The 21399-nt window shown below is 50.4% G+C and overlaps 1 protein-coding gene across 4 annotated transcripts in view; it reads right to left on the bottom strand.

The window, feature by feature from the left end:
- Window positions 1–9280: 9280 nt before the first annotated feature.
- RALY (RALY heterogeneous nuclear ribonucleoprotein) overlaps window positions 9281–21399 on the bottom strand; it is a 117193-nt gene continuing 105074 nt past the window's right edge. For all 4 annotated transcript variants that reach the window (XM_068700040.1, XM_068700043.1, XM_068700041.1 and 1 more), the window contains 6 exons: window positions 17513–17560; window positions 17160–17320; window positions 16842–16955; window positions 15869–16014; window positions 11326–11374; window positions 9281–11067 (listed from right to left, as the gene is read on the bottom strand). In XM_068700040.1, coding sequence (XP_068556141.1) covers window positions 11330–11374; window positions 15869–16014; window positions 16842–16955; window positions 17160–17320; window positions 17513–17560 — 514 coding nt within the window. In that variant the 3' untranslated portion in view covers window positions 9281–11067; window positions 11326–11329. The remainder of the gene's footprint in view (window positions 11068–11325; window positions 11375–15868; window positions 16015–16841; window positions 16956–17159; window positions 17321–17512; window positions 17561–21399) is intronic.

Below are 21399 nucleotides of genomic sequence, written 5' to 3' on the forward strand. Positions count from 1 at the left end.
GTTCCTCACTGTGCAAGCTTGCTGTTCATCTTTCTCTTTTACATGTTGCAAGCAACTGCATATTTCTGAAATCCAACAGTAATAACTTGACATCTATGCTATTAATTGCTTTTCTACTGAACAACCAACAGAAACGCATAGATACCTCCCTCTTCAGTCCTTTCCATTTTCCATGGAAAATCTGTGGGCTCTGAGAGATCTTCGGAAACTATCAACTGAGATGTTGGAAGGAGAAAAATTTCTGTAAAAGTGAATAAAATTAACCGTGGTATCTGGATTTTTGCAGCTGTGACCTGAAGTTTTCATGTCAGGTTACAGGCAAGAGAATCTTTTTTTTTTTTTTTTTTTTTTCAAAATCCTTTCTTTTTGAGGTCTTTCTGAATTCTCTACCAACGCAAATACAATTCAAACCCCTGTTGTTTTTTTTCTTCCCCCCAGCCTTGCTTGCTGCTTTGGGTAATTATTCCCAAGGTTTCCTGTATTTTCCTGTATTCCTTACTAAGCGAGCTGACTTTTGCATTCACTGTTTCTTCTGCACAGGGGGCCTGGCACTGCCTCAGCCTCGGGGTCCGTCACCAGAGGTGGTGAGCTCGTCACCCAGGGGTGAGCTCCTCCTCGTGAGGGTGTTACTGGTGTCTGTTACTGTTTGATAGGCACGTGTCAGACTCCAGGACAGTGCAGCAAGCTGGAGGCCTCTGGCATTGCCAGGATCAAGGCATAATGGTTTTTTATTCATTCTCTCAGTTTTTTAAGGATTCTGCACTTGATCGGGGGTGAAGTACAGAACTACTGGAGGTGCCAACAGTGATAGATGCCTGCCTCTATCTTTCCACACACCTCGCCACCCAGATTCATCCTGCAGACCTCTGGGTGGTATTCTTAAATATGTTCGATTTGAGACAAAACCAGGATCGCATCCAGGATACATGGCAATAGGATTGTGCTGCTGGGAACATCCAAAATTCTCGAGAGCTATGGTAATGAGCCTGGAGGAGAGGAGGATGATGAAGCGGGGGAAGGTGAAGGAGCAGGGGAAAGTGTCCTCCCATGTCTTTCCCACAGATTGACTCTCTGAGGAGGAAAGGTACAGGGTGTAATTGGTAATAGCTCCCAAGAGATAGTTCCCAAAGTACAGAGATGACAACAGTGCTGAGTACAAATACCAGATTAGGCTCACAACCGGTGCTTTGATCATATTAGAAACCAGTGTCATACAGCACAGCAAAGTGATAGAACTAAAAGCAACCCTAAACCTGCCCCCAAAGATGATAAAAGCACAGCAGGGAGCATAGGCAGCAAGTAAGGGGCCATGTAACACAACTCTCAAAACTCATCCAACAACGAGAGCAACAAAAGCAACATCACAGCAAATATTAAACAAATACATCAGGCAAGTTTGTTCTCTCTGACATGCTCTGGTCAGATCTATCATTAACCCAACCCTTCGTGCTCTGTCTTGGGGTGCCAAAAGGACTGATGTGGTTTAACCTGGCAGGCAGCTCAGCACCACCCAGCCCTTTGCTCGCGCCTCCTCACCTCTCGTGGGATTGGGGAAGGGATCAGAAAAAAAGGTAAAACACATGGGTTGAGATAAGGACAGTTTAACAGGACAGAAAAGGAAGGGAAATTAGAATAAAACACACAAAACGAGTGATGCAGGATGCAGTTGTGCTCACTGCTTGCTGACTGGTGCTCAGCCAGCAGTACCTGAGCAGCACCATCCTCCCCCCAGTTTTATTGTTCCGCAGGGCGCCCTATGGCACGGGGTGTCCCTTGGGCCAGCTGTATCCTGGCTGTGCCCCCCCCGCTTGCTGGCAGGGCAGCACGAGGAGCTGAGAAGTCCTTGGCTCTGTGCAAGCACTGCTCTGCAGCAACTGCAACAGCCGGTGCTATCAGCGTTGTTTTTCTCCTCCATCCAAAACCTGGCACCATTCCAGCCATGGTGATGCACAGGTAATGAGAAAATACGATTAACCGTAAAGCATAAGAAGAACAAACGGTGAGGGTTGGGCAAGTGGGCAAATGCTGTGGAAAAAAAAAAATGCAACCAGAAAATTATCAATTTGTGTGTGCAGAGGCGCTGGTTCTGGGTTAGGATTCCTGCTGGCTCGGAATACCGTTGTTTGAGAGCACAGCTGTTAAAAAGATGATTTCGTGTATCAGATTTACGTTTCTACTTCGTAAGGCCCAGTACATCGTGCCTCACCTGTTGAGCATTTTGCAGGAGTGTGGTGGAGTGTGTCTTGTATACCCACAGCCTTGAGGGTTGAAATTATGCCTAAAAGGAGACAAGAAAACAAAGGGAAGGAAAGGAAAAGAAAAGGAAGGGAAGAGGGGAATGCTGTCAGGATCTGAGTTGATGGGGACGAAGCAGAGGTGAGAACTAACACAGCCCACAGTGCCCCCCCCCCCGCTCACTCCCATCAGGAGCTCTGTCCATCCACCCCTATGCCCAGTCATCACCTTCAGGAGGACAGGAGGAATTTGGCTATAAACGTTATTTTTTTCACTGGTGCTCTGCCTGTGTTTTATAGCTCTGTGTACAAATTAGGGGATAAGCAGGACTTTTCAATCCGTAAATTGCGTTGCTCTTCGCATATACTCTGTGCCATCGCGTTCTTAGCATTTCTTTTCTGGCTCGCACTCAACAGGCTCTTTGTGCTGCTCCCCAGGATGCGTTTAGCAGTTGGCCTGAGCAGATCTTCTCCAAACATCACCCCCAGACCCGTCAGTTGGGTTGCTAAACTACAAATGCAGAAAGTTCCTGGCTGTTGTCTGGGAGAAAGTTATTGTTGCTCATTTGCTAATGCTATTTGGGAGGGGAAATCGTGGAGTTGTCTTAGACTGGAAAATGAGCTCCTAGCAAAAATTCTGTTGTGGGAAAAGGTCTCCGTGATTGTGGAAAGAAAGCAAGGTGCAGACTATTTTCAACTTATCTATTTTTATCTAATTGAAAAAGCTCCCTGCTACCAGCACAGCTGAAACAATGGCAACAAAATGAGATGTTCTGTTTATTACAGGGCGGTGAGACAGCAGTTTTGAGAGTCAAAAATAGTCTCAGAAGCAGGACAGATCGAGTGTGACTCTCATAGGTGAGCGCTGCTCTTCGGCCTGCCTGGTTCTGCGTTGGCTCCAGCAGCTGCAGTACCTGGCTCCCACAGACGAGTGCTGGTTTTGCACGCTCTGCTGCTGGGGGGGATAATTCAGACCTATTAAGGTGTGAGTTGAAAGCCGTGAGGAGCAGTTGCAAAAGCAGTGCGTGATATTTGTGTCTTCGTTTACAATTATTGCAGTGAAGGATTGTGACCTAACGTCATGGGAAGCGTGTGTTGTTCCGTACATGAACAGCAAAGTGCTGCTTGTGTGCTGCCTGACGCTGCCCCACCACACACCCCGGTATCTCCTCTGGCTTCCTTCTCCCAGCGCAGTGTCTGGGTGAGATAACCAGCCCCAGTGAGGATGGGTGGGTGAGTGTTATTATGCCCTGCTGAACGCTCCTCGAATGCATTATTAATTAATTTATTTTTTTTTTGTAGATGAGAACAATTCCCAGTGGATTGTTGCTTTGATTCATGTAAAACCAGATTTCTCAAAAGCTTTTTGTAGCACAGCTCCATCTGCAGCTGGGACCTGTTTTTGAAGAAAAAAACAGCCAATATATCAAGCGGCTTTTAAAGCCGGGTCTGGAGTAAATTAGAGAAGCCAAACACATTTTTGGTCCTTGTTTTTGCTATTAAGGTTCTGAAATGTTTGGCTTCTAGTGTTGTTTTTGTGGTGTTAGCATTGTTCACCTCCCTCATGCCTTGGGTCGCTTCCCCAGCGGTGTTCTTGTGAGCACAGCTCTGCTGAGGTGCCCATGATGCTGCCAGCCGTGACACCCTGCCAGGGCTGAGCCTTCCCGGTGCTAGAGGGATAGAAGAAAACCTGGGGAAACCTCGTAATGTGCAGGAATGTCAGTGTTACAGACAGCAGCGGGGCTGGAGCAGGGATGCATCACTCTATCGTTGGCTTGTTTTGGGGAGAGAAGAGCAAGAAGAAGACAAAACACCAATCCCCCGTGTGCTGCAGAGGCTCAGCCATTGTGGGCATCCCTCTGCTTTCTTCCTGGGAGACGGAACGGTGCCCAGCCTGAATTTCCTGCGGATACATGGCAGGGCCATGGGGCCTCCTCCCCTTGTTGCCTTCTTGGGTTGTGCTCTGCATGGGGCAGGCAGCGCCTGCTGGCTCCACACCGACTCATTCTCCCCTTGCATGGGACAAGCGTAGGTGTGAAACAAATACCAGCTGTGTCTGGTAAGGTTTAAATCCAGGATCCTTCATGAAAATTGAAAGCAAACAGTTACAAGTAAAACTGATATGCACTGTATTTTTGCTTCAGCATCACCCCTGGATACCTTTCATTTTGTTTTGTTATTTGTTCCTGGGACATCTCCTGTGCCAGAGCCATGAGCACTTGAGGATGCCACAAATGTCCTCTGGGTTACTCTTGGGCAGCGAGCTGGGGTGTCCCAGAGCTGGGCACCAGCTCACTTTTATTAATACCTCCTGCTTCTTTTTCTTGTGGTTTTAATTACAATCCACCATCCCACATTGCTGTTAACACATCTTTGTTGCTCTTTTTAATCTCTTGAGTGCCTCTTGAAGTTTAGGCTTTTGAATGCAAATGCATGTCCCAGGTGGCTGTGTTAGCCATGAGCTGAGTCCTGGCAGTGATTTCTGATTCCTCACTCACATCCAATCAGCCAGAGGTAGGCGAATTATTTTAGAAGAGCTCTTAGGTGCAGAAATAGTTCTTTATCGTCTATTTAAGATTATTCTTGTTTTGTCCTTATTCCTTCTGACAGCTGCCTGCTTCCTGCCCAACCTGAACTCCTCTCTCACATAAAGCTCTCAATGCATTTATTCAAATATCTCATTAGATGCTGATATGCAAACAAGCTCCTAATTTCTTGTGCTACCAGCCCGTGAATTCATTCTCATCCTCTGTGCCACAGCATTAATACCCAGCTTTGGTGGCACTTGAATGTCGCTGCCCTTGTCTCTGGGGACATGGGGCCGGCTGTGCTGGCTGCGTGCTGGATCAGGGGTTGGGGCTGGACCTGCCAGTGGGGATGAGCCTCCCGTGCTGCTGGGCTCCTGCCTTGCAATGGGGCAGGGTGCTGTGCTCGCATCCCTGGGCCCCCTGCCCACCCTGGTCTTCAAGCAGTTGAAATGGATGTGTTTTAGTGTGGATCACACCTCGCAGCAAACAAAGGGGTTTTATTAAAAGAGATGTGCAGATGAAAGATCCCAAAGCCTCCCAGGTCTCAGTCATGGTGCTAAGGGAGGAAACTGCCTGCTGTGGCCTCAAGGAGCTGCTTAGGTTGTTTTGGGGTGAATTGGAGCAGCTGTGAGCTCGTGTGTGTGCGCCCGAAGCTGACATCCGTAGGACGTCATGTTTGAGGAACCCTCTCTAACCCATCAAAGAAAATAATCCACCTGCAGGCAAGCAAGCATGGATGATGAATAGGTGCTGAATTTGTGGGGTTTCTCACCAAAGATGGGATTTCCTGAATCCTGATTTTTTCCTCCATTCTCCCACCGCATCTAGCCAAGCTCCCTACATCACATACATGTAGGCCGTTTTTTTAAAGGCCTGCAGTGCTTTTAAAATGTGCCATGCAGACAGGAGGGATGATGCTCCACATGGCTGGAGCCCGCATTTTCCTGCCCACCGATGAGTGTTGATCTCCACAATGTGCTGAGAGCCCCAGGCTGCTCCTCCTGATGCCTGACAGACTGCAGCGGCCCCCAAAACATTGGGATCACCTCAAAGGAGGCTTTAGCTTGAGGGATTATGCCAAAGAGGGAGTCCCACGAAATGTGGAGCAACCCTAAGAAGAGGCTTCAAAGGGGCCGATGTTCAAGACATTTCATTGTTATTCTGGTCCCTGGAGCAGACCCTGAAGACCAGCAGGCATTGCTAACTGTGCACCTCCCTGTTCTCACACTTCTCTAACTGTGTTCAGGACTTTCATCAAGGTTCTGCTTTGTTCCTCTGCTCAAAGGCTGCCTCTGGACCTTTCCCATGGCCGAGCAGCATGTCTGGCCTTATGCTGGATTTCAGCTTGGCTTTGTGCGGGATTTCACCTCCTCCAGTGCCCCTTTCCCCATGCTGAGCACCCCGTGGCGCTGCGCTGGCGGCGATGCTCTCTGTGGCACTGGTGAATCCACCTCTGTGTGGGCACTGGCTTGGGGAAATGCGTTCATTCACGGCTCACGAGGCTGTTGGAGCCTGCTCTGAACCTGCTGTGGCTCACCTCGGGTTTCTCCAAGCCCTGTCTTCTGAAGGGTGAGACCCTCGCTTGTGCAGGTCTCACTTGGAGCTTCTCTGTGGGGCTGGGAGCACAGCACAGCCCTGTGCTGGCCTTCAGGAGGATGTGATGCCCCTTGGGGATGCAGCAGTGTCCTGTCCTGCTGGGGACAAGGGGCAGAGGCACCAAGCCCCATGTGAGCAGCACTACAAGGGTGGCTGTGAGGGACCCTGCACGGACAGGAGGAACCCATCGGTGCTGACACCAGACTGGGTCTCAGGCATGTGCCTTGTGTGTCCTGTGTTGATCAGCCCCATGTGTGGCAGCTGGATGGGGTCTGGGGGACATGCACGTCCTCACAAATTCTCACAAGTACTCCTGTGACATTGCATCTGATCCATGCCTTGTGTTGTCCTGTCCCGGAGGAGAATGAACAGCCCCTACTGGGAGCTGTTGGGGTTCTTGAGCATATCTCCAAATGTCTCCACAGCTTTCTTAAGAGAGAGGAAAAATATGGAATTAAAGCTCCTGCAGATAATGGGAAGGTGATGCAGGAGGGATGTGATAACTTCCACAGAGGCAGCAAATAGCATTTTTGAACTCCCTAAAGAATTGTTCCCATTACAACGGCAATAACCTAAATATTTCCAGAGCTCTGAATGGACTTTAACCATGTGATGCCCATTAAACTTAATGGGATTTATTAAAGTCTGTGGGATTTTTTGTTGCATCTCCTGACTGAAACTGAATGCAAGATTGCAGATATTTTGGCCTGACAGATTGTCTTCCCATGTCCAGAAACTCATAAAAGGAAGATTTAGGACTGGACTTACACCGCTCTAATGTCTACTGCTCCAAAAAAATAATAATAAAAAAAGCAGAGCACCAAAAACCCTTGCATATCTGCTCTTTCCACCCCGAGCAGCACATTTAAGCCCACGTTTAAATCTTCGTTGTTCCACATTTCCCTTGCAGAGGTGCAGGCATGGTGTCAGGGGATTTAAGAGTTTGTTTTTGTTTCCAGTACAGGCAATGCTGCTGCCACCATCAAAAGCAGCCGTGATGACAAGAGGAGCAGAAATTACGAGAAGGCCAGCGAGGGCCGTGGAATGGGGCACTGGGCTCTGGCCTTCGCGGGTGGTGGGGAGCCGCTTGAACAAAGCGATTTCTTCCAGTTCGTCTGATGGAAACTGGCTGTGTGCTCAGCTGAGTTGCTCGGCCTACAGCAGTGGCTTCTCTTCAGGATGTGCAGATGTTGAATGAACTGCGGCCCCGGGGGAAGCACCGGGGAGAACGGGCTGGCCCAGCACATCCCAGCAGGGCCGGGACAATTTACAGGGAGTGACTGCATGGGGACATCATGGAAAAGACGTTCCCAGGGAGGCTGGGTGTGACTACTTGACATTCATTCAAGAGCTAACGAGACCTGACAGGTTATTTTGCATCGTGGATAGCGGGCCTGGGGGGGGAGGAACCATGAGTCCTTCTGTTCACCAGGACAGGCCCAGCAATGGGGCCTCTGCTCTGCCCTGCAGCCCGCTCCCTGCCACCAGAGCGTCTGGGAGGAGGCGTGGAGGTTCGGGTGCTGCTCCGTGCGCTGAGCACCCAGCACCCCACACACACCTCTGGGCGCCTTCAGGCATGGGAAGTGGGGTGGGAGGGCTGGGGGGGGGGCAAGCCTGGCTGTGGAAAGCAGAGCTCAGGAGGAGGAGGTGAGTGAGGCTTCCTTCCCTCTGCGGGTCCTGCACGGCAAAGCCAGCGGGATGCCTTTCACCTGCTCTATGGCCTGAAGGGGTGAAGGGGGAGGTGTGTGGCTCCTCTCCCCACCCCACTGCCTCTTCATGAGGAGATATGCTTCATGGCAGCATACAGAACTCATTTAGTGCATAAAACACAGAAACTCATCTTGTTGAGGACCTCTCTGTAGCTAATAGCAAAGAGAATGGCCACACAGGGACCTGCATGAGCTCCCAAAGTCTCATCCTCAACAAAAAATCATTGCCAAGACCAGAACAGTTTTGTGCTAGGAGGCTGTGACCAGGCTCTGAGGGCCCAGCACCCATTGCAGCACCACGTACAGGTACCCAGGCCCGGACTGGTTTCGGGCCAGTGAGGGCAGCGCTGTGGGGATGGAGCAGGGACGCATCCTGCCCCCAAGGCACTGCACCATGGCCACCTTCTAGGCCCAGCTTTGACCTAATGCTGCACTAATTTATGATCTCAGTAGCCAAGTGCCAAACACTCCAAATTGCTTGCTAATATTTTTTCCTCTCTCCCCCTTCCCGGGTGCACAGACGCCCAACAATTAGTCTGAACGTGCTGTTTTCCTCATCCTGAACTGACCCAGGGGCTGAGCACAGGATGGATGGATGCCCAAGCATCCCCAAACTCATCATGGACATGAACAGATCCAACAGGCAGCTTTGCCCTCCAGTACTGGATGATGGCTTGGGCCAGGCTCAGCAGATGGCTTTTTGGGACCACAGAAATAAAGCCTGAAGGTGAGGTAGCGGCTGGATTCTCCTTTTGAGGTCACGGTTACCCTTTGGACGCAGTGCAGGTGCTGGGGTTTGGCCCTAATGAACGCAGCTGGCAATGCAGAGTGAGCTTTGCTCTGCTGGGGCAGTGGCTGTGGAGATGGCCAGAAGTCACAATGCTTTAGGGGCATTTATTCCTACTGCTGGCTTGTGCAAACTGGATCATCGGTCATGTTTTTCTAGCCTGTTATGAGCTGGACTAGTGCAAACAGCTAATGAGATTGAAGTTCTGGATTTGTCCTGCATTTGTCTCTTCCTGCACTGAACGAGTTTCCAGGCACCCAGAGGAAGAGCCACTGCGAGCCAGCTGCTTCGCTCAATGCCCCTTGTGCAAGGCAAAGGCAGTCCTGCAGGCAGAACTGAAGCTCAGGCAGGGAAAGAAGGCTTGCTTGTCTGAAACAGGAAAAAAAGTGTGTGTGTGTGTATGACAGAGAAGACAGCAAAAGCAAATTAGACTTCTTTCTTTTATTATACAGGATCATATATACAAGGTCACCTTTCTCCCAGACATCAGCATCGCAGTCAGTTCATAGCAAAAACCGCAGCTCATCTCTCAAAGCCTAGAAAACAGCTCTACAACGGCTCAGTACAACACAATGGATAAATTGTACAGGAACCAGAAAAAGGTAGGGGAAAGCACGGTTATCCCTTAATTCCTTCATGACTTATTCGAAACTAAGAAATGCAAATAAAACATTGTGCTTCAAGAGCCATGCTTGCTCCAGGATGGCCCTCTGGGCAGGGAAGCGTTGCCCCCACGACCTGTTTTCCCCTCCACCCTTCAAAGAGAGATGCTGTCCAGGAAGTCTGGCTTCGAGCGCTGGAGCAGAAAGCAGGAGTCCCCTTTCAGAGCACCCTGTACAATCAGGGGGCCACGTGGTTTGTGGGAGAGTTTCGCTGAGGAGGTGTGGGCACCATTCTGGACTCAAAGCGCCGATGTGTGTGTGTGTTTTGGGGGGGGTGGCAGACAGAGGGGAGATGGGCAGGACACAATTGCTCTGAATAAAGTGCTGTGTGAGTCTCAGTCCCATATACCTCTGAACTCAGAAAAATTGCATAAGCCCACGGAAGAGGAAGGAACAAGCCGAGAAAGGCTGAGAGACCTCTGGGGTGTTGTGGTGTGAAAAGGCTGCCGCAGCCTTGTGCTCGAACGACATGGCACGGGTCAGAAGCAGGCTGAATTTGGGCGGCAGAGGGGGGTGGCAGCATGCCCACAGGCGCTGTGCTCGGGGCATTCACCTGGACCACTGTGCCCAGGCGTGCTGCAGCTCTGCCAGACTGATGAGAGCCCTCGCCGCCAGGAGCAGGAGCCAGCATGCTGCCTCCTGGCCCCTCGCAGGTGTGGAGACCCAGGGGAGCTGGGGCACGGGGTGTGAGCACCCAGGGGAAGGGGCTGGCTCCTCTGGCTGGGGAAGCAGGTAGGTCAGAGCCCTTCCAGGGGGCGGCAGGTCCAAAAGGGTCTTATCCGCCTGTCTGACGTATGCTTGCATCTTCTCGTTCCTCAGGGACTTGCTCAGCCTTCCCATGGTGGTTTCCCAGTGGAGAACGAGGAGGTCAAACTGCTGAAGACAATGCAGGCTTTGTTGTCTTGCTGTCCCGCAGGCTCCTCTCACCTTCCCCTCTTGGAGCAGCACAGCACATGCACAGGCACCGGCTCCTCTCTGCCTGGAAGTGACCAGGTACCCGCGGTGGCACGTGGGACAAGAGCCACAACAGGAGGTGGCCACTCCAGGAGCAGAGCTCACCCCACACCCTCTTCCTCAACATGACCTCCGGCGTGAGAACACAAATTGTCCAAACTGAGACAGTACTTTCCCCCAGTTAGCAAATGCTCTGTCTCTCACCAGTATGAGAAAAAAAGTCCTTGTGGGGTTGGGCTTAGTTCTCCCTCCGCTCCTAGAAAAAGCCCTGTAGCAGCTCTGACTCATGGGGTGACACAAGTGCTCTCCCATTACCCAGTCAGTGGTGGGTACAGATTACACAGGGTTTGGCTGCTGCCCGGGCTGGCTGCAGAGCTCTGAATCCATTGCAGAGGGTCGTGGGGATTCACTGGGATGATGAGTTTTAGTCGTCTTTGCTTTACAAATGGATGGAGGATGTCGGGCCATGTGTCTCCTTTCGAATGCCAGGTAGAGATGACAGCAGCACTTCAATTTAGCTTGTCTTGCTCAGTGTGCCAGGACAGGGTTTAGTCTCGTGCTTTCCTCACACCATTGCTCACTGCTGCTCTGAATGGGCTGCAAGGAGAGACAAGAGGCAGTGATTAAAAAAAGGGTACATCATTTTCCTTGAACCTCGGAGAGGTAGTGTGAGACATAGGAAAGGGAGTGAGGAGCTGATCGGTGACCCAGCTGAGCAGCCAGGCTCAGTGCTAGAAAGCACAGAGGATCAGTGTGAAAGAGCATCTTCTGAAGCATCAAAAGATCCCAACATCTTGCATGGGATCAAAACTTCTGTTCAGAATCGATGTCTAAAAAGTAGCATGTGAGTTGTACCTGGTTACTGTAGTCTGGCATCCTCCACATCTGTGTAATGGCTGTTCTCCTGGAGGGAGAAGGGAAACAGAAACAGGAAATCACCACGTGCCCCCCTGCCCTGCCCGAGACACCGAGCTGTGTCACAAGCAGGGAGCAGCCTGGTCCATCACGGGCAGGACAGCTGGCACGCTGCAGCAGGGTCAGATGCTCCGTGGTGGAGGAGCTGCAGAACACGCCAATGTGGAGACTGTGGGGAGCAATGGGAAAAGACAATTCCAGGTAAAACCAGAAATTTCCTCTGATCCTTATGCTAGCAAGCATTTGCCAAACAGACCTGGGATGTGTGATTCCTCCTTTGATTTTGAGGTCTGGCTGAACCTCAAAGGGACCGGGATGAAGTCGAGCCCACCTTCCCTTAGTGGTGTAAAGTCAGGTGTCTGATCTGTGCTGCTGCAGAGCCAGCACCTCCAGTGGGCAGGCTGCATGTCCCCAGGGAGGGTCTTAGGCCTGGGGCATGAGTGCTAAATGGTAAGCACTCATCATTGCTAGGTGAACATTTAGGCTGGATCCCTAGTTTTCACATGGCCAGGTTAAATGAGAAGCCCCATAATTAGCAAGTAGCCACAGCATGCGTATAACGTGGGCCTTGTTATGTGTGTTTTCACAGCTCTTCCTTGTTTTAGCCCCGTGAGAAGTTTATTTGGACCTGGGGAGGACCCACACTGGGAGCACGGTTCCTGTGGTTACTGGAACTGCCCAGGATGCTCAGGGGGAGTTGGTCTGCAGTGGCAAATCATGCGCAATGCAGGGGTTCTGCTGGTGAACAGAGAAACTGGTCCCAGTTTGCAGCACAGCTCATCATCCAGAATAATAATATTCACCACTCCCAAGGCCACAATGACAGCACACCATGCTGAACTGCTCCCCTCACAAGAGTGGGTTTGAAAATAAGGCATGTGAAAGTTGCCCTCCTGGAGCCATTCTGCAACACAAATCATTAAAAGAGTAAGGTGCTCAGCAGTAACATTTTATTTCCTACACAGGCTCCATTTTATGATGAACAGATGGAAATGGAGCCAGAAGTTTGTAGGTAATACCAGATGATCCAGAAGGAAAGGCAAGGGAGACCAGTCCCAACCCAGTTAGCAGCAGGGCGCTGGGGAAGGGAAATAGGTGTGTGCTATCGGGGAGCTCAGCAGGGCTTTTGCAGAGATCCTGCACGGGCAAAAGCCTGAGGACTGCAAGGCATGCAGAAGGGACAGCTGGAAACTGCTCACAGGAGCTGGGAATTGAGACTCTCAAGATGGGCAAGTGTGGAGGCTTGTGACTTCTGGCAGCAGAACAAAGGCTCCTCTGCCTGCAGAGCTGCAATTACAAAGCAGGTATAGTGTCCTGGGAACAGGCTCGTCAGGAAAACCAGGTGAGGTGGCGATTGCTCTGGGCAAAGGAAGGGCTCAGGTACATGGGGACGTGCATTGGAACGGGGATGAGCCAGCTGAGAGCACATGGTTGAGGGGCAGGGGGCAGAACAATGTAGGCGACATCATGGCAGGCATCTGCTACAGCCCACCCGATAGGAAACCTGCTCTGATGTCTGGGGGAAGCCTCCTGGTTGGAGGCCTTCGTGCTCCAGTGGGACTTCATCCAACCTGGTATCTTCTGGGAAGTCAACAGGGCTGGGGGCAAGCAAGCTGGGAGACTTCTGAAAACATCAAGAAAGGTTTCCTGACACAGCTGATTGACAAGCTGGCTAGGGTCAACGAGGTGTGCTTCCTGACCTTCTTACCAATGAACAAGGAAGAGCTGGACAAATGTGTGATGGTGGAAAGAGAATCCTGAGAGAAGTGACCACGAGAAATAGCAGAATCAAATCCTTGGACTTGAGAGAAGAGATCTGGGGATGTTCAGAGATCTGCTTGGCAGAATCCTACAGGAGACTGCTCTGGAAGCTCACAGAGCCCAGGGCAGCGGGGCCACCTTCCAGCACACCTGCCTTGGAGCACAGGAACAGCCCCTTCTGCTGTGCAGAAAGGGCAGGCATGGCAGGAGGATGAGCAGCAGACTCCAAAACAAGCTTTTTCCTACACAAAAAGCAGAACCCAGAAGGTGAAAGCAGGGCTGGGCCACCAAGGAGGAAGATAAAGCCGAAATTCCAGTGTGCAGTGGTGGTGTTAGGAAAGCCAAAGGTAGGCAGAAGCTGGAACTAGTGAGGGATATGAAGGGCAACAGGAAGAGCTTCTGTAGGTACACCAGCAGGAAAAGGAAGGATAACAAAAACGTAAGCCCATGGCTTAGCGGGGCTGGGGACACAGGGACCTGCTGACAAAGCAGATGGAGAAGGCCAAGGTACTCAAGGCTTATTTCTCCCCCACGTTTTCCCTGGTCAGGTCTGTCTCCTGGCCTCCCAGGCCCCCTGAGCCTAGTGGTAGAGCCTGTGGGAATGCAATAGGAATGATGCTGTGGAGCAGGACACATGGGGATGGCTGGCAAGAAAGCAGCTTTGAAAAAAAAAAAAAAAGACTTTGGATGCTGGCAAACAAGTTGGGCAGGAGTCAGCAGAATGTCCCTGGGGCAAAGAGACCCTACCAAAGAGACCCTACCACATCCTGGGGTGCATCAGCTGGCAGGATGGGGGAAGAGACCTCCACAGGGCCCTTCCTACCTAAATTATTTTACAAGTCTGTAAACTTTGGGCACAGCAGAGCTCCTTTTCTGCCCAGCCTCTCTGGAAAGGGCACAAACTTGTTTTGGCAGAGGCCCCCTTCCTCCTCCTTGCTTGGGCCTGGAGTGTACATTTTGGACGTGATTTCCCCAGCCAATGCTGGAGCCTTCACCAAGGCCAAGCAGAGATTTGTGTACAAAACCAGGCAGCCAACTTTACCCTGCAAGTAGGGCTGTAAAGAAGCATCTGTCCAGCTCTCATCGCCTTCAGTGGGTATCATGTGCTTGATTTCCTTGGGCTCTACAAAGCCCCTCACCCAGCTGTCCATGGACAGCAGAAGGTGAAGGTTATGCTGATGACTGTAAGCCCAAGAGACGTGGAACGAAGGAGCCACTCCCCAGGAAATTGGAATGACTTCAAAGCTGCTGTGCTCTAAGGTCAGGAGCAAGATTTAAAGGACAGCTTTAAAGGACAGTTTAAGAAAACACCCCTGCAGATGAGCTCCACAGATTAACCTGCCCCGTGCTGAGTACATCTGAACCTGTTTGATGATGGCAGTAAAATATTTCCAAACTCAATGTCACTTTAAAACCAGAGAATTACAGAAAATTAGAAGTGGTAAGGACCTGAAATAGTGATTTTCATCTATCCCTAAATGAGGATCAGCTCTTCTTGGAGAAGGAGATGGAGAGGGACTAATTACAAGGACATACAGTGATAGGACAAGGTGGGAGGGCATGGGGAACTGGATGGTCCTTAAGACCCCCTCCAGACCAAGCCATTCTGTGATGCTTAAATCACACCCAGTGGATGTCTGTCCATTCTGCGTTCTCATCCCACTAACGGCAAGGTCCATGTTTTCTGTTGACAGTCTGTGAGCTGCTTTCTCATCATTAAGCTTTCCCCTAATTTCTACCATCTGTTTCCCTTGACATAATTTAAACCTGGCCTTCTTTATCCTAATTGACACAGAGATGGAGGCCAGCTTTTGCCTTTCTTCTTTACAGTGGTCTTTTATTTCTCCCCTTAACCAACTCTTTTCAGATTTAGCAGGGGTCACGAACTTAGCTATGAGGTCCCAGAAACTGAAACACTTGAAATATGTCGTTCAGATCCTACATCTGTCATGAGCATGGTGGGGTGAAGTGCAAGACTGCAATCAGCTGGCAAGAGTTCTGAGATCCTTGGCCATAGGCAGAGTGCTGCAGCTGTGAAGTGCTGTGTGGTCAGCCCAGCGGTGATGGGGTAAGGATGGAGAAGGGGATGGTGAGCTCCATCCTCACTTCTGCTGCCACCAGTGCTGTGGCACCTGGGAGCGGCCCACAAATCCTGCTCATTGGGTTCTTCAGTCCCTGTTCAGGGCAGAACAAAAGGCAATGGGGCTGACATGGATAAAATCAGGCTAGCCACGCTCAGAGAAAAGCGCTGCCCTTGCCATGGATGTACAGCTCCATGCACAGCAGCTTGCTGAGACTTTATAACTACACTTGTGCAATTTGGTGCCCACAGACAAAAGGCCTTTGCAAATGCCTGTTTTAGGAAAGTGCGGTTAATACAGCATGGCCTGTCTTTGGCATATGTTTCAATTCATTCGAGATACACTTCCTCTGGAGCAAAGCAATTTACTTTAACCATTAATTAAATGTTGTGAAATCAAGGATAAATACAGTCCGAATTTCAGGAGCCAACTGTGTTTCTCCACCATTTGCTAGGTCAAAGCTTTTGCAAGCAGCTTAACAGTTGGGAAGAACAAGCTGTGAACAATCATGGGATTAAATACAACAATTTCCTTTTAGGAAGGAAAAACTATTTTCCTGGGGGTTTAATATGTTACAGTAAAACTGTGGTCCATTACTGAACTCCCCTGGCTGGAGGAACGTAGCACCCAACTGCTCTTACCAGTTCATCTTCACACTCATCCCGTGCGAGCCCCTCTTCCTCTCCCTCATCCCTGTTCAGCGGCTCCTCCGTGTTGACCTCTGCCTCTGACGCTGTGTCCTCCTGTGAGACTTCACTTTTGCTGCCATCCGCCTTCTTCCGTACCTCTGTGAGAAGAGACAAGCCAGCAGAATCAGGGGCTGGGGGAGGCTGTGGCTGCAGCCTGGTCAGACTCACCCAGAGGCCCCGGAATGGGGTCGGTGTGTAAATAATGGATCTAGGGTTTATTCTGCAGTAGGAAGCTTTGCTGCTTTTGAAGGAGCTGCTATAAAGAAACCCAGGAGTGGGCCGAGCAGCCCAACTGGAGTGTGTGTGGGAGGCAGAAGTGACCCAAACAAGAAAGCAAATTAAAAAAATAAAAACTGTACTACAAAAGAAAAAAAAAACTCACAATTTTAAACCCAATTCTGTAATTTGGGGAATTCTGACATGTGATTTTGGCAGCCCATGTAACTGTCAGCAAAACCATTTTCTGAATCTTGACCATTTTTTTCGCAGTGATGCTTCAACACCACCTAGGATTTCTGTGATGTTTTCTCCTGAGAGAAACAGATCGGTGTGTTCACTGAAGTCCATTGCTTCAGCTTTGAATTTCAATGACAAGAGAAGAGTGAAGTACCCTTAGAAAGCAGCACCCTCCCTCTCCAAGGCACAACTGAGAGCTTGGAGCTGAGAACTTAGCACTGAGCAGAATTTTAAGCTCCTCAGGGCAGGGACTTTTATCTTCATGTTTGTTAGCAAAGTTCCCTTATCTGAGCTGGGGCTACAGAAACCTCCTGTACTGTGTCTGAGCACCCCCCAACCTGGATCGTGGGGGAGATGCTTCAGTGCTGGTGCCCAGAGGATGCTACAAGCTGTGATGGGTCTGAAGACCAGCTCTGGTGGGGTCTTTGCCTCAGGCCAGCCCTCAGGCACCTGCACGCACCCAACTGACCTGTGGACAGTTTCTGTTCCTCGGCAATCTGCTCCAGCCGGCCCAGCAGAGCATCGATGTTGGACTTGATCTGCGTCAGCTCAGTTTTGATCGTTTGCAGCTCGCTGCACTTCACTTGGAAGGAAAGAAAGACAGAGAGGCGTCAGCCAGCATGGGCTTTGCTGAAAGGGGGGCAGAAACCTTGCTGAGAGCAGCAACGAGCTCTCCTGCACCACAGCCCCTCGACAGCTCGTCACTCCCGTCACAGCACTGGTGGTGACCGTACTGGGACAGTGCTGGGTGGCACGGCCAGTCCCCGGGCTGCACGCACATACTCACACTTCAGCTTGGCCGAGCTGTTGGCAATGGCAGCCGATCGGGAGAAGAGCTTGACGGGGAGCGTCGCCTTGACGCGCCGGACAAGGGGGATAGTGACCCGCGGCCGCTTCACAGGGACCACCCTGGGCACTGGGGACACTCGGCCCCGGTACTCGAAAAGCCTGCGGGGGGGGGAAGCAGAGGGTGAAACACGAGCCGAAGCACCCCCAGCCCAGGCCCTGCCAAGCCTGGACATCGGATGCAACTGCCAGGGCCTGTGTCCCCCCCCACCTCGTGCCCCACGGCTGGAGCTGTGGCCTCTCTGTGCTGCCTGCCCCACAGAAAGCCCCTTTGGCTCAGCCTCCCCAGCTCACCTGTCATAGAAGTCATCTCTGTAATAGTCGTAGTCGAAGTCGTAGCCGCTGCAGAAACAGAGTCAGGATGGCACACGTTAATTAACGCCGATAACGCACCACCACATCCACCCCACCGCCATGCTCCTGACTGGCCACGGGGAGAAAGCCTAGCCTGGAGAAAGATTTGGGGCTGAACACACTGGAGATGTGATGTTGGCACGAACCTCGCTATCTGGAGGAGAAACGAGAAGTGCAGATGGATTAAAAGCTACAAACTGGGGCTGGGGACAAATGTCCACCAACCCCCTGAGGGGATGTCCATGTGATGGCTGAGCCTGGGGAGCTCCTGGTGGCCAGCTCTCCATCTCCAGGCCACCTTGTGGAGAGCTTCAACTGATAATTTACATTACAGCACTGGTAATTGTGGAGGCCAGTAATTGTGGTGGCCAGTAACACACTGTAATACATTGGTTTAACTTGTTCTCAGGGCACTGCTGATATCCTTCCATTTTGTGTGGTGGGACTGCACCTGTGCCAGGAGGACATAGCTTTACCTGCTCTACCTGGGTGATATTCTTCCATACCGTATGTAATGGCTGGGGGAGAAGTCAGGAAGAAGGGGCCTGGAGGAAACATTTTTGCTATCAAGGATTTTTAAACCTCCCTCCTCTCAGCAAGACCCTGCCCACCTCCTGTTCTCTTAGGCTTGAGCTGCATTTTAACCCAAGGTCAGACCAATACATTTCTCACCTCTGACACTCCCTGGAGACCCAGTAATGTGTTTTCTCTCTTGCTGCAGCTGATTTTTTTTTTTTTTCACAAGGCAACACAAAACAGGTGATTGCAGAGGGCAATCACAGCTCTTCAGAGTGCTCTTGTGCTGGCTGATGCCCCAGCACACTTGCACACTGTGGAAGAGTGACGCTGCTGAACAGAGCAGGTAACCCCCAGCTGGGCACAGCATCTGGTTCCCTTGTGTGCTGCTGCCCGAATTGCTGCTGCTTTATGAGGAAGTTATGCTGACGTTCCCTCTGCTCTGCTCTGGACAAAGAGAATGGTTAGCAGCCCCTGGAAGCAAAAGCTCTGTCCTGTGTCATGAAACTATTTCGTGGCTTATAAATAAACAACACTAATGGGAAGAAGGAGATAGCGATGGGAAGAGGGAAGGATGAGCACTCAAGTATGTAGCCTGAGGGGTAAAATTGGTGTCCTGCATCTCAGGCAAGAAGTGACAAAAAGGCTGGCTGGCTGGCAGGAAGCGTGGCTCATGTTGGCCCAGGACATCTGTCCTGCCTACACTGGCACTGGGCTTCCCACATAATATTCTGGTTTCAGCAACCCGCTGGTTTCCAGCATGGGACTTTCCCTGTTCCTTGGATGCCCCCTGAGTTCCCTGATCACCTGAAGCCACGTGCAGGGACAGCCTGTGCCTCTGGGGACCCGAAACACACCTCTGGCTGGCTGAGGACAGCTGGGCTCCCTTGGAGCCAAAGGGACTTGGTGCAAGTTACAGACAACGAGGCAGCATTTGCACCTACTGTCTTTTTTGGCAGCTGGAAGTGGTTTTGTGCTGAACCTTGTCTCCGAGCAGATGCTGACCGTCCATGGCCAGCTCTGTGCCTGGGCTGGGGTGCTGGGTGGGGGTTCCTGCTGCTGAGCACTGAGGGCAGGGAAGGTGTGACTACAGAGCTGTTATCTCCAAAAGCCTTCCAAATTCGATTTCATCAGAAAAAAAAAAAAAAAAAAGAAAAAGAAAAAAAAGAAAAAAAAAAGAAAGCCATTTTGCTGAAAGCCTCAGCATAGATGAATCAGATTAATTTCAGAATTTCAGCATATTTTCAGCCTTGGCACCCTCCCTTTCTGATATGACTTGTGGACACAGTACCTGCTGGCCTCAAAGAGGAGAAACAGCTGTCCCAGCAGCCTTCCATCCAAACTCTGCGTGGTCTGCATTTATTCCCTGGTATGCTTTTCTCAGCTGAAAGGGAAAGGCAATTCCAACCACGCCAACTCTTGCTGGAATGTAACCAGCGTGTTCATACGGACAGAGGAAATATGTTTTCACGTGGCATTTCAAGACTGATAACTTGATTTTCATTCGGCCCCAGGATGAAACTTGGAGATATAGAAAGTGCTATAGAACAGCAGCTCCCCTCAGAACTTCAATCTATTTTAATCACCAAGTATGTTTGACTCCAATTCTGTTTGAATCCAATAAACACAGAATCAAATCAAAATAGGATGTCATTTGAAAGGAAAACTGAACAAGGGTGCTTCTACAATGTCAGGCTCTCACTCTTCTTTTTCTTTCTTTAGAAATAAAATTGATACAGTTCTGTAATATTTGTCAAACCTGACGGGCTCTGTTGAAACGCTTCTGGCTAGCTCTAACAATGCCGCCAGTATTCTTTGTATCCACAGGCAGGAGAAGACAGTGGTAACCTCTCTGTAAAGGTCTCACAGACTCCAAGTGGGAAGAAGCTGGACCACCTCTCGCTGGGAAGCTCACTTGAGACCATGAGGCAGCTTTAGACCATTTCCTGATGAGAAACACAAAGCTTAGAGGGAATTTGGCACAACTCTGAAACACCCTCAGTGCTGTCATGCTTCTGAGACTTGGCCCGAGCTGGCTTTTCCTCCAGGCCCCATTAGTTGGGGTGTGGACACTGGGCTCAGCACACAGCTGGCAACTCCTGGACTTCTGACTTCCCCAAAACCAGAGGGATTCATCTCGCTGAGCGTCAGATGCTGGGAATGTAATCACATAAATCCAAGCCAGAGAGCAAGAGGTAGTTCCAGGTCATGGCTTATCCCAGCCAGAGGCAGACATCTGCCATGATGCCAGGTGAACTGCACTGAAGAAAGACTTTTTTATCCAGTAAGCACAAAGGGAGCCCAGACAACCGGACCGCAGGAAAGCCTCAACAGTGTAGAAGGCTGAACGTATGTGAGATGAGCCTGTCTTAGACTCAGGGCAGCGTGGGATGGCAAAAACTCTGACCCCAGCCTCTTTCAACACCTGAAAAGTGTGACACAGCCCTCAAAGAAGAAGGCAGCGGGCTTAAGTCAGGGATTTTTCTGAAGTCTGTGACTGTGGGATGCTGCTATAACATGAGTCAGGTCACAGCTTAACAGACAAAGCCAGTCCTGCAGGAGGCTGTGGAAGGAGGGAGGCAGTGGCTGGGTGCCTTTACCTGCATCCTTGGAAGTCAGGTGCAGAGCAAAAGGCAGGGCTTCCAACAGGAATACAGAAAAATACGAGTAAAAATCTAGCTTCAGTGGTTTACCTGGAACCTGCGTGCTGATAATTTCACAGCACATAAGATAAACCTTCCTGAAATGGATGGATCATTATTCAGCGAGCTGGCAGGGCCTCCTTTGTGTACAGGAATAATTTCTGCCATGTTTCAGTCAGCTGGTGACACCGTGCCCTTTACAACTAGAGCAGGGACAATCAGAGAGAGAGGCAGCAGAAGCCTATAAGGCCATGTCAAGTAGCGTGATGCTTCCAGCTCATGAGGCTTCTTCTGCATTGTTTTCCTATAGCAATTAAACAACATTTATAAATGACTCACAAAGGTTCAAAATCCACACATTTCCAATTGAAGGGGAATTGTTTTTAGGTGCTGCATTTATATTACATTTATAGTGCTGTTTCTGAGCACGTACCTGAACAGTAAATGTAAAGCTGAGTGGCTGTGCTTTTAATTACCTGGCTGACAGCCCTGCACTGATAATCACAATTGACATGTTGTGCTCTGCTCAGATCCTCCTGTTAACGATTGCATAATCTTAATTATTGCAGTAGTAGAAACAATATCTGCTGAAACGCTACTTGGAATATCTAGCCAGAATTAAATAGCGAGCTTTTAAAATCCTGCACATCTGGTATGAGATTCTTTACT

Source organism: Anas acuta, chromosome 16, assembly GCF_963932015.1.
Source record: "Anas acuta chromosome 16, bAnaAcu1.1, whole genome shotgun sequence".
Taxonomy (NCBI): domain Eukaryota; kingdom Metazoa; phylum Chordata; class Aves; order Anseriformes; family Anatidae; genus Anas; species Anas acuta.